General features: G+C 37.1%; 1 protein-coding gene across 8 annotated transcripts in view; it reads left to right on the top strand.

Moving 5' to 3' along the window:
* ATP2B4 (ATPase plasma membrane Ca2+ transporting 4) overlaps positions 1-13,796 on the top strand; it is a 170,170-nt gene that overhangs the window by 101,408 nt on the left and 54,966 nt on the right. For all 8 annotated transcript variants that reach the window (XM_087889512.1, XM_060687277.2, XM_060687282.2 and 5 more), the window contains exon 3: positions 7,902-8,099. In XM_087889512.1, the coding sequence (XP_087745638.1) occupies positions 7,902-8,099 (198 nt within the window). The remainder of the gene's footprint in view (positions 1-7,901; positions 8,100-13,796) is intronic.

Genomic DNA, 13,796 nt, shown 5'->3' with positions numbered 1-13,796 from the left:
CACGAGTGGGGCTGCAAGCGCCAGTAGCCACCGCTCATGCAGATGGGGCTGTGAGCACCGGCACCCACCACTTGCATGAGTTGGGCTGTGCACGTACACTGTCCCCCTATTCACGCAGCCCAGTTGCAAATAGGCTACGGCCTCGTAGTGGGCCATGACCCACAGGTTGGTGACCCCTGGGATAGATTATATATAGTAACCACAATGTAAGTTTAGATAATATAAATCTACAGTTGTACTTAACTGCTATAAAATGCCCAAAAGCCATTTCCTTATAGCTTTTTTCTATTTTCTTTTTTTCTTTTTGCACTATAGCTTTCTCTTTTATTTCCTCCTTTTTCTCTCTTTATTTTACTTTGTATTAATTAAATAGATAGACAGACAGACAGATATCTGTCTTTTTCTCAACATCTCTCTTAATGCTTCCTCTGTTGATGCCTTGCAGGATTGACTTCCAAAGCCATGGATTTTTAGTGCAGGTTACTGGATATGTTGCTAGCAATGTCTATCCCACACAATTCATAATAGGATTAATGTCATTGTTCCAGTTGTTATTCTCCCCTTTGTGTTGGTTTCTGCTTGTTTCTACAACCAGATAGGTAGACTACAAGCAACTGGACTCTAGATAACAATAAACCATTATAAAAATAATGAATAAAAAATGGAAGTAGTAAGTGCTTCTGAAGTCCTCAGGGACAAGCACGAGTACATTTGTTTCACAGTCACCATAATGAAGTTTCAGTGATTAGCAAAGCTCACCTCACCATAGGCTGTGCTTCCTGCCAGCGTTTGGCATACTGGCTAGGAATTATACTAGTCCAATACATTTAGAAGGTGTCTGTTTGGAATGGTGTGGGTTTTTTTTTTTTTTTGCATTGCTTGGCTCCTAGCATGAAGCCCACCATCATCAGTGTACACGCAGATGCTCCCTTGATGAATTCCAAGCTTCATGAAACACCTGGGTCTTTAAAGCCTTTTTTATTTATTTTAAAAATGAATGGACAATTATACACTGTAAAAGCTTAAAGGATTTATGTACTGTGTATTTACTCTGAAGTCATTTTTAGAAGAAGAAAAAAAGGATAGGAACTACAGTCCAGTGATTTGGCTGAATCTTTGTCCCACTGTTCAGACAAAAGACAGAAGAAACTGAGGTGGTAGAAAGTATCCTAAGAGAATAAGAAAGGATGGTGGGGAACAGCCTTACCAGTTTTTGATTTTTTGGTTTATCAGTGTTTGATAATGTCATTCCGTACACTGGATAATGTATATGGAGATTCTCAGTCATTCAGGTCATAGTTCTCCAAAGGTACTTTTTGAAGAGGCAACTGGACTTTCATGTTTCTCTTTTAAGACGTTTGGCATCCAAAATAATGTAACATCCAGTCAGAGCTGAAGAAGCTTCTTGGATGACAAGCGAAACATCTTCAAAGAAAAACAAGAAAGTCCAGTTGCCTCTTCAAAAAGCACCTTTGGGACTTACACTGGATAATTAACTGGCATATAGAACAGCCAGTATTGTGTATCTGAGAGAAATGTATGTGTGTGAGAAAGAGAGAGACAAAAAGAGAGAACCTCTAGCATACCTTTATATTAAATACTTTTAGGACCCAGGGGGATAATTATTGCTCTTTTGTGCCTAACAGACTTACAGATGTTTTCTGTATTTCTGTTTTTATTTCATGAGATAAACGTTCACCAAGTTATCTTTGTGAAGAAACTTTTGTTGGATACAGGTATTGGACGTGGCAGCAAAAGGGTGTGAGCAGAAAGTGGTAAAACCTGTTTCTGTATCTTAGCAGCAAAATGCATATAGATTACCTCCAGTGGGAATCCTCCCCCCTCCCCATTCTTACATAAATTATTTTATTGAGCTAAATCATCATTCTACAATCTTGGTATTGTGTAGCTAATGTGGAGTTCAACTCCCAGGTTTATAAGCATTGGCATGTTAGCTAGGGAATTCTGGGAGTTGAAATCAGTACATCTGGAGGGCTCACAGATTGAGAAAAGCTATGTTGAGTAGCTTAAACAGGAATATACAAATTTGTATCCTCCCAATGATTTGAATCCTAAATTGCATGTTCAATACCATTGCTTTGAGAGTGCTTTAAAATAGAAAGCAGACCATCTTCCTGTAGGGTTTGCAAATGCTATGCCAAGGTTATTTGAATACAAAAGTATTCGATTATTCTTGCTGAGAACGGAGTTAAAGTAAGAAGAGAAAAGATTGGCCCTATAAAGTCTAGTGGAATATGTATCTCTGTTAATGACCTACTGGTTCCTTTCATTTTGCTGGAAGGCCTATTGTCTTTTTGCAATATGACACTGTATATCCTTAAAGTAAATGGAGGGAAAGAGAGCTTTGAGAAACTTTATGACTTCACTGAACATGTTTCAACCTATTAGAAAAAGAAGAGAACGACAAGGTAAGACTGTGCTTGCCTTGCTTATGTTTATATAAATATAGCCCCAGAGAAGTTTACAAACAAGTCTTTCATTCCAGATTGTATGAAGTTTCATCCTCTTTCCTCATCTTCTTCCAATCATCCTTGTTTTCCTGATGCTGCTAGATTTATTATTTTCCAATAAGAAACAGAAAGAAAAAATAATAAATAATCACTGAAGTGATTCTTATTAATAACATATAAACCTGGGGACATGGAGAGTGGAAGCAAAGAAATGATTCCTCTTTCAGAAAATGCCTTCAAGAGAACAGAAGAGCGCTGCTGTCAAGTCCAGCATTTTAAGTCAAGTCCAGCATTCTGTCTCCATGGTAGCCAACCAGATGTCTATAAGAAGCTCACAGGAAGACGAGTGCAATAGCACTTTCCCATATATGCTTCCATAATTACTATTGCCTTTGGGGCTGAGACAATACATAGGTGTCACAATAGCCATCAGCAAAATTGTATAATCTCTTTTTGGCAGAGTTAGAGGCTCTTCCTAAACCATGTTTTAGATAATTCCATAGTTTCATGCTTTAGGAGAGCCTTTACCTTCCTTGAAGATTGCTACTCTGCCTCAGGGTCCTGGCCGTGTCTTCAGATGGTTTAGTATCATAGTAACTTTTTTTTGTAAATTCAGCATCTTTGTGCCTGTTTCACGCATAGAATCCCGAAACACTGGGAAACATTCAATCTTTCCTTAAAAGAGCTTGCTTTGGATTAAAAACAAAAATGTATTTTTTTCTGCACTGCGTGTCTGTCTGTCTGTCTATGTTGAGGCCAGCGGCTTTTAGTAGCTCAAGAAGGTTCTTCCTTCTCTTGCCCGGCCTTCATGCATTGTGAGGGGGCGGGAATGTGGATCTCTGAGGAAAGTTTGACAAGTCTTCTGAATTTGTGTGGCTATTGAGAATCCAGAGGCGCATTCCATCTATCACAGAAACTGACATGCAGGTGGTTACTATGCAGAACCATTATTCTGACCTTTTCTGCCTGAACAAGGCATTATGAGAGCTGCCGGGAATCAGGCTCTTGAATGTTTTAAGGGTCTGTTCGAAGTTTTCATTGCTCTGACAGCAGAAAGTTGAAGTGATGATCTTAAGAGATCGAAACTTGTACAGCTCTAAGCTGCAGGGAGCTTGGTGGATAGAGCTGTGGAGAAGTATGAATAGAGTATGTGCTCACTTTCTTTTTCTGCCAAGGTTTTTGTTTTCTTATCCCTGGACAAATCCATATACTCTCTTGGGAAACATCAGTTCTGTCCCGAGTTATTTGTGTATTCATTAAAATTAGTTTGCTTAGTCTTCATAAATAAAAGCCACAGTAGTATATAACAATTAGTTTGTTGAGCTAGGATCATGGAAATTAAAACCAATCATATGAAGTTGTTGGACAGATGAATTACTATGCTCATCATCCTGAAGAAGACTAAAACCTTTTTGTTTTTAGATTTTTGAGGTGGCAGTGTACCAGTGGAGGTTTGTAAACATTTTTCTCTGGTAAAATACTAAAGAAAAAAAAATATGGAATGTTATTTCTGAGGAAAACTCAGAACAAACCATTTCTTTGACACCGTCATTTCAAAATATGGGTTGATTATGAAAAATTACAATGAAATCCTGATATCTAACCTCATTCCTCCCTCCCCACCTCCACTTTGTGTTTGTGCATCATATAGAAAATGGTTTGATTTTGGTGACATTCTATTAGGAAAACCAAAGAGAAAAACTTCCTGTGTGAAATGCTTTCAGCAATAAGTCAGAGGATAGTGTGACAGCCAGTATTGTATGAAACTTTTAGTAATGTTTATTTCTAAAATGTTTCAGAGATTAAAAGAGTAGTGAATAGTATGGAAGAAATATTTTTAGACTTCTTAAAGTTCCCAGTGACAAACTCTTAGAGTTCTGAGGTGCTTTTTCCTTGCCATTTTTTCCAATCCAATGTGACAGTAAAATAAAATCTTCAGGGATATAATATGTACTAACATTACATGATTTGAATTTAGCAAAATAAAGCACTCAAAATAGATGTTTTCTTTGTAATATTTAGGTTTTACCTAACAGCCTCTATAGCACTGTGATTCTTAGATAAAGGTAAAGGTTCCCCTCGCATATATGTGCTACTCGTTCCCGACTCTAGGGGGAGATACTCATCGCTGTTTCAAAGCCGAAAAGCCAGCACTGTCCGAAGACGTCTCTGTGGTCATGTGGCCGGCATGACTAAATGCCAAAGGTGCCAAAGGTTACCTTCCCACCAAAGGTGGTCCCTATTTTTCTACTTGCATTTTTTACGTGCTTTAGGTTGGCAGAAGCTGGGACAAGTAACAGTGGCTCACACCGTTATGCGGCACTAGGGATTTGAACCACTGAACTACCGACCTTTCGATTGACAAGCTCAGCGTCTTAGCCACTGAGCCACCACCTCCCTCTTATTGCAGACAAGTCCCTACTTGTCCCTAAAGAAGAGGAAGCACCACAGCTCTACCAGCTGCTTTCAGCCTACTGCTGCAATCCTCTCCCCCAAAACCAACCCCAAAACCCAACCCATTCTCAGTCTAGATATATAAATGAAGCAAAATAAATTAAATAATTGCAAGTTTTTAATGTATGTTAACTTACTATATAGCACATAAATGCAGGTTGTCGAGCTTCAAATATTTATAGGTTGGTGGTAAGTGTTCATAATATTGCTTGACCAAATAAGGTGATGAAATTTGAAGAGAGACAGGAGTTGTTTCACCCTTTGGCTGTTCCCATTCTTCCATTGTATGCTGAAGAAAGTTTTCATGTTTATTTGGTGACCATGAAATTGATTGACCTTACATGCAGTTCTATCAACTTTTCTCTGTACCTCGCTGATAAACTAGAGTGAACTTCCAACTTTATTCATGAGCAAAGCTAGTCACTGTTTACATTCAAACTTGACACTTTATTGTCCCCACTCTACCCCACCCCCATATTCCATACTAGACCATAATATATTTGCCTATGGTTCAGTATGGGAATCAGCTAACTTTTGGGATGGCATTGCTCTTCTGATGAAGTGGCCTAGGGACCATAAAAGAAAGAAAAATGCAGATCTTTTCTGACACAGGTATATAAAGTTGGAAAAGTCAGGGATGAGGGATGACTTTTGGGGATCTTATAATCATTACATAGACAGCTCTCAACATTATATATAAATACTTTCATCTAAATATATCATTTTTGGTATAATTTGCTTTTTTCGACTCACAAAACCATAAATGGGATATGAGCATATCCCATTATAGCATATCATGATGTGAGAATTTTCAGTATAGTCATCTGATTATCTGTGTTATTGTTTTGATCATAATTTGAGGGAAAGCAGCCATTTATTTAAATCAAATTTATGTGGGTTGCCCATCCCAACAAGTGACTTTGGGCAGCAAATAGAATTAAATTAGACTGTGTGGGCATTTCTCTGATTTCTAAGACCTGCTTTGATAACACTGTGAGATAATTTGATTCAATAAAAATATAGAGTAAGCTCTATTATAGGCAGCTGTTTCTATTTCTCAAGCAGTCAAAATATCAGTCTCTTGGAAAAAACTCTTAATGTAAGAAAGCAATTTTTAAATACATTATTTCACTTATTTAAATTATTTCACCTATTCTTACAGCATTTGTTAGAGAAGGTATGTAGGAATTTAATTTTTAAGGTGCAGGTGTACCTATTTAATATTTCAAAACACCCAATCCCATATATGAAGTCACTTATTCAAATAAAGCAATTTGAATTTCTCTGCATTGCTTTTATGCTGGTGTCTTAATTCATTCTCTGCCAAGTTTCCCAGAATTATATATTTTCCACACAAATGGGAAAAAGACAGGTTGATAATACTTTAAACAGCTGTGTGAAAATCAGCATAAAACCCAAAAGACAGCTGCAGAGATCACTATCAATCTGTTCAGCTGTCATTTATGGCAGTTGACTTTGGCCCTAGATATTCTGAAAGGTTAAAATAAATTGAGGAGGATATGAAAAGAGGTTCTCTAGAATGCAACCATGAGAATTTTTCTCAGGCTGATGCTGTTGTGATTTTTGCACAATCTTGAGAAATTGTCCATCTGTTTTCTAGCATTTTCTTCACAGTCATATGACCTGAAGCTTGTTTTGTGTAATAGTGGCTTTAATTGGGTATAACTTTAAATTGACTGTGTAGGTTGTGAGTGGAAAGTGGTAGTAACTGCTCCTAAATCTTAGCATAAAATTTACAGAGGGAATCAACATCCCTCTCTGATATGTGGAGTTCAGTTCTCAGACTTACAACATTCTATTCTTATTCTATTCAGTGGTGAAATCCCAAATTTTTTACTGCTGGTTCTGTGGGCGTGGCTTGGAGGGCGTGGCAGGGAAAGGATACTGCAAAATCTCCATTCCCACCCCACTCCAGGGGAAGGATACTGCAAAATCCCCATTCCCTCCCCACTCTTGGGGGAAGGATATTGCAAAATCTCCATTCCCACCCCAGAGGTGGTATTTGCCGCTTCTCCAAACTACTCAAAATTTCTGCTACCGGTTCTCCGAACTGCTCAAAATTTCCACTACCGGTTCTCCAGAACCTGTTGGATTTCACCCCCCGATTCTAGTCTAGTCTAGTCTAGTCTTCTCCTTGCTTGAGCAGGGGGTTGAACTAGAAGACCTCCAAGGTCCCTTCCAACTCTTGTATTCTGTATTCTGTACTTCTCAGCAATGGCCATGTTAAAGAATTCTGAGTGTTGAAATCCCAAGAAATATACCCAGACTGAGGAAAGTTGGGTCAAGCTTGGGTTCTCCAACAATGTTGTACATTGAAATATCTGACGGGCATAAGAAACCTTCCTGCTTATAGTTTTAATAATTCTGTGTGGGTTATTTAGCTGAAAGGGAATTGTTCTCACTTGCTGAAATTGAAAAAATAAAACAGATTGGTCCTAGTGAAGTCTAATGAAACTTTTGATTTATTGATTCCTACCTTTCTAGTAAATGGAGCAAAATAACAACAGTAGCAACAGCAGAAATTAGGAGTGCCCATTTTTCATAGCAAATATCTGGTTCTCTATCTGTATAGTCATAAACTAATGCAGCATGGGGAAGATAGTTTGCAGGATATCATAATAGTGATATTATCCATGATAGAGCTAAATATTGGAAATAGAGAGAAATATTCAATTTCAGAGTCACTTAGGTTCTTTGCAGCTCTGGTGCCTGCTTTTACCTCTTTTTGTTTCAGTTTTCATTCTGTTCCTCAGGTTTTCAGCTTATTTTATAGAGCATTTTCTATGAGATTTATTTTCAGGCAGAATTTAGTACCAAAGAGCACTATGTTTTCACTTTCAGGAAATTATTAAGTTGTAGAAATAATGGACAACAAGGAAGATGCTTTAGAGAAAGAGATCAAAGGGATTTCATTTTCTTGACATAATGTTTAATTTCCTTTTTCCTTGCTTGCAGGCTTGTCTGGGAACCCAGCAGATCTAGAAAAAAGAAGACAAGCATTTGGCCAGAATTTCATCCCACCCAAAAAGGCCAAAACCTTCCTGCAGTTAGTTTGGGAAGCATTGCAAGATGTCACGTTAATCATCTTGGAAATTGCAGCCATAATTTCTCTGGGTCTCTCTTTCTATCATCCTCCTGATGGCGACAATGAAAGTAAGTGAATTGCATTTTCTCAATAAACATTAGCAAAGTGTTGGGCAGATATCTCTGCTGTGATCCAGGAAGGCTGTTGTACATCCCTGCATAAGTTGAAAAAACAAAAACATGTTCAACTAGTTCACTATTTCTGTCAAATTATTAGAGCAGTTTGGTCAATGACTTCAGTGCTTGTAATTACATACGATATGAGAAAAGATTGGGAGGCAGAGAAGGTCAAGGCTAAGGAATGCCAGACCAATCTCTCCCACAGCTTAAAAATTGGGCCCAGGCCAGCTGAAATATGTTTCTCCTTTATCCTGAGGGCTTGCTGCTTCTGAACGGATAATTCACCTTGTGACAATAAAGTAAATCACGTTTCATATAAACAATATTTTTGAGTATGAAAGACTATTGGCTGTTTCCTAGTACCTCTCTGAGAATATTGTCTGTGCTGAGTTTTCGTTAGTTGAATGGTTTAATATTCTTTAATTCTTTGTTTTTTCACTTTGATGACTATAAAATACAGCTTTTTGTCTCTTCCTCTGCTTCCCACTCTCCAGTTGAATTTGTTCCTGACAGTATCAAAGACTTTTTTTTTTGTCCACTTTTAGTATGATGTACAGTGCTGAATTCAGGGTGAGGGTAACATAACACCTGATCCAAAAACATACTCATTTGGCTGATTTGTCTCAAGCTTCACAAAGCCAGGAAATTGGATGCTAATAGACATATCCCATGATTAGAAGTATTAGAAGATGTATAAAAACAAGATTATTTTATGTCATCCTGGCCCTATTTGATTCTATAAAGGAAATTCATATTTTCTATGATGTGGCTTCCCTCTCTTAGCTTCGATGGTTTAGCCAACATGGGTAAGCCTTAACTCAATCTTAAATTAACAAATGTTTTTGAGAAAGAGGAAGATTATCAATATTCACCTGAAAAAATCCTGTTCTTGCAGAGAACATCCCTTTTCTGGTGTTTGAAAAGAAAAATTATCACTAATATCATCCATCATTACCAATGTATCTTAATGTGTTTTCCTTCTTAGGTTTTATGATGACAGTAATGATTTCTTTCATGGTGAATGCTTTCAGTTTTTTTTGAAATTTGTGCTTCTTATATAATTATTGCAAGCATAGGAGAAAAAATATTTCTAATAGAAATAAGCAAAATTCAAATAGGGACCAAGGTGTTGAAATATCTAGAAGCTTCTTTATGCTAAATTATAATAAAAAGGAAAGATCCTGGGTTGTTTATTTAAACTTCCTTCTCTATGTTTATAATGAAAGGTTTAAACTGCAAATGGAGACTGCAATTATATTCTGATTACCCATTAAAAGAAATAAAATTTACATAATCTAGTTCTACTGTAGGCTGTTTCTGATTCATTTGCTTATAAACATCCTGGCACTGGAATACAGCATGGAGGTCTTTGCCAGTAAGTTTTGAATTGCTACTCAGAATTTTATAAAAGAAATGAAGTATTGCCTTCCTTCACAAGTCTGAATAAAGTACATTTGTTGGCATATCACCTATGTTACTAACATTTGATTGAAATAGATCATATACTTGTCCAAAAATGGCTTTAAAAGTTGAATCACCCAAGCAATGCTTATGTCAGTTTGAAATAAACTTAAATTATAGAGTGGATAAAATGATAAATGCCAAGATTATAATAATTTCATTTTCATAAGGAATAGAAATGTAAGACATTTTAACTTTTTTATGGTTTTTGGAAACCACCTTAACTAAAGTTATATTGATGCACCCATTAAAAGACGTAAAATGAGCCAAGTCCCAGGAAGTAAATAATGCCATTTTGTTAATTAAAAAATAAGACAACATTATTTGCTATAATTTAGGGTTTTATTTTTGAGTTTATAATGTGCAGTGTTTCAAACTTTAATAAAATATCAGACTATATTTCAGTGCTGATCTATTGAAAAAGAGTAATTCAGTATTATGTGAATGTCATACAAAGCCATAAAACAGAATATGGACTTTTGGCTGGTGATTATTGATCATACAGTTGAAAATTCTATGATCATGTTGATAGTCAAATAATCACCTGCATTTAGGTAATGATCAATGGTAAGATATGACACTGTAATAGGCGTAAAGAGGAAAATACAGAAGAGGTTACAAGGCAACTCTCTAAGCCATGTAATTTTCAAACTTGACAACTTTAGAATGTGTGGACTTGAATTCCCAGAATTCTGGTTGGGGAATTCTGGGAATTGAGGTCTACACATTTTAAAGTTGCCAAGTATGAAAAACACTGCTCTAAGCCATTCATCAAAGAAAGAAAGGGGAATATTTGCTCCTTTCTTGATTGTGTCAATATTGCTGCTATGAATTGATGGTTGAAACTAAAGTGTATTTCTGACACCACGAAAACTAAAGAAGGACAACTGAAGGAAATGCTTTGCCCAGTCTAGTGGTTTTTAAGATATCCAGAAGCATCTTGCTTTGAGAAGTTCAGTTCCCTTACTACTTTATCAACTTTTAACTAGGGATTTCTTTAAAACTGAAACTGGCTAATGCTGCTTGGAGAAGACATCTCTGTGGCTGATTTTGACATGGTGAGAAACCCAGCCAAATTTTTTGCTGTCACTGAAATTTGTTTTTTCAGTTTCCTATGGAAAATTTCTGTTGGAAGTTCTAGTTTCCCTGCTGTAATCCAATTCCACCCACCCACCCACCCATCTTTTATAAAAGGAGATGATGGATGTAAATCCTTGGAGTTGTAAACTGAGCATTAGCCTAAAGAGGAAAGTAAGGAGCTCTGTCTAAATAGAGCTCTAATAATACACTTGTGCTTGGCATTGCACCTTGCTAGAAGACTTGTTCAGTATTACAACTCGATGCACACTAGGATAGCCTTTCTTGCCTAGGATAGCCTTCCCCACGCTTACACCATCCCAATGTGTTCAGATTACAATTCATAGAATCCTCAACATTGTCAAAGGATAGAAATTATAGGTTTTGTAGTTTTGGAATATCTACAGGATGCCAAGTTTTGGAAGGCTGTTCTAAGGCACGTATCCTGAAAACTATTTCTGCACAAGAAAACAGACACTTGAAATAAAACTAATTAACTTTTTATTTACATAGATTCAGTAGATTATTAAATTAATTAGTGCTCTTCTTACTGTAGCCATGTTATTACAAACACAGAGAATGAATTAGAAGAGCTTGTATTTGAGATAATGTAATACCATCATTACTAAAGGCAGGACAGAAAGTTTTGTATGTACAAAGTTAGATATGCAGACATTTGCTCACTAGGTTATTAATATAAATATGTTGGCTGAAATACTTTTTCAGTATTTCAGAAGTATAACTTATTTTAAAATATTTGATTTTCCATTCTAAATTTGTGATATTAGATTAGAATAGAATAAAACTTTATTACGGTCATCGACCAGCAATAGACATACAATAAATTAAAAATAATACTGACATTAATCGTGAATGTTAACATCTCTGTTATGAAAATACATGATCTCAAACCTAATTTACATGCGTGTAGAGCCGATAAGTATGTGAGTAAATGTATTGTTATAAATTTGTGATATTTATTCTGATAATATGCATGAGACACCTCAATTTAACATTACTAAAGGGCCATTTTCTTACTCACTGATCACTTACCTTATCACTTAAGATTAGTTCTTAATGATTGATCACAGCATCTTGTGACTAGAAATGATTGAGTTGAAAGTTTGATATAGTAGAAAAGTCAAGGTTTAAAAGGAGAGCAAATTGTCAGTTTCTGTCTCTCTCTGACATAGAACTGTCACAGTAGCAGTCTCACTCCAAAAAGGTAGTCCTGTATCCTTTTTTAAAAAATCTATTCTAATTGTCCCAAAGGTGCTTTTTCAAGAAGCAACTCGTTTTTCTTTGAAGATGTTTCGCTTCTCATCCAAGAAGCTTCTAAGAAGCGAAACATCTTCAAAGAAAAACCAGAAAGCCTCTTGAAAAAGCATCTTTGGGACAACCATGACCTGGATGACTGAGAATCTCCATAGACATCTATGCTAGTAGCTTTTACAATTATACTACAGCCTTAACAGTTCTGTGGAATAGTTGTATTTTACATAGAATTGGCTTTTTATGAAGTCGCCCGATAAATCATTTCATGGAACTGGCCCCTGTATTAAGAGAATCTTTGGGAGCAATTCTGGATCTAGCTAGCCTCATTTTATGTTTCATGAGATCTGAATAAATTCAACTTAGCAATTATCCCCCCCCCCCCCGCCCATCCCCATTGGAAGGAAAGGGTTGTGGTATTATTCCTCCACCAGCAGACTGCTAGGCATTTCCTTGCAATTGCAATTGTCCTTGTCTGTACTTTTATTTGGTTTTGGTTCTCTTTTCTCATGAACCATTCTTTTCTCTCTTCTCTTCATGGAGTTGAATAATATGCACAACAGTGACTTTGATTAGCTGCTTTTCCTTTGTTAGTTCCCACTTCTCATTTAGGAGTTTCTGATTTTTCTGCTTGCCTTTTTCTGTTGTGGTGCACTGGTTACTTCAGCAACGTGCAGTGACTCCAAAATCTGTTTCCAGAGCTCAGTATTCTATACTTACATTAAATAGCCCTTTGCATTGTGCATTACTTTGCCCTCATTGCATTAAATTTCATTTGACATTTTGCTGCTGCCATTTAGGTTTTTTTTAAAGACCAAACCTGTTCAAACTTAGACTGTTATACAAAATGTTTCCAATATTTTTGCTTGTAACTTGAGAATTGCATTTCTTTTGCCAAATTAATTTCATAAATTGTGGCATGTCCTGCTGAATACATTTTTTAATTGGAATAGCAGGTCATTTTATCTATAAAAAAATCTGAATGGAAAAACAGGTGACAAATTAGCCACTTAGCTATTTGCTCTCACTTTACAGTTGACTGCTGTAGCTCTCACAGAAAGGAGGGTTAATTTGTATTCTATTCATCCTCTTAAAGTGCTATAAGTCTGACTTCTTTACATATTCAGATTTGTTTGTATGTTTTATTATCATATCATTAAATATTATCAACATATGAAATGGTTTTGGGATACCCTTATCCCACAGACAAATACCAATATTCCCTAGGCCAGTGATGGCTAACCTTTTTGCCATCACGTGCCAGGATCGGGGGAGTAGGGGGGTCGTACACGCGCATGCCCACATTCATAATTCTATGCGCCCCCCCCCGTGCATGACCCCCCGCTCCTGGCACGTGGGCACGGTAGGCCAGTTTTCTCTCTCCCCAGCCTCCAGAGCCTTTCTAGGAACTTGGGGAGGGTGAAAACGGCCTTCCCCACCCCCAGGACGCCCTCCGGAGGCCGGAAAGGGCCCGTTTGCCAACTTCCGGTGGGCCCGAAAATCAGCTGTGCGCACCAGAGCTGTGCTCGCGTGCCCACTGATATGGCTACGTGTGCCACCTGTGGCACGCGTGCCATAGGTTCGCCATCACAGCCCTAGGCTATCCTATCTTATCACAAATAGAATATTTTTTGCTTGATGTGCCAAACTATAATAACTGCCAAGCTGTTGCGATTTTTGATTGGTTCGTCTGATTGGCTGATTAGGTGCTTAGTGATCACATAGGTAGACTTTCAGAATGATCCGTAATCAATTGAGACCTTCAGATCTTCCAGTGGTACATCAATTGAATCCATCCACCTTACTGCTGGCCGTCTTCTCTTTCCTTCCTTTGAT

This window comes from Pantherophis guttatus, chromosome 3 (genome assembly GCF_059756535.1).
Source record: "Pantherophis guttatus breed Tessera chromosome 3, ASM5975653v1, whole genome shotgun sequence".
Lineage (NCBI taxonomy): Eukaryota > Metazoa > Chordata > Lepidosauria > Squamata > Colubridae > Pantherophis > Pantherophis guttatus.
This window is presented reverse-complemented; position numbering and strand designations above follow the sequence as displayed.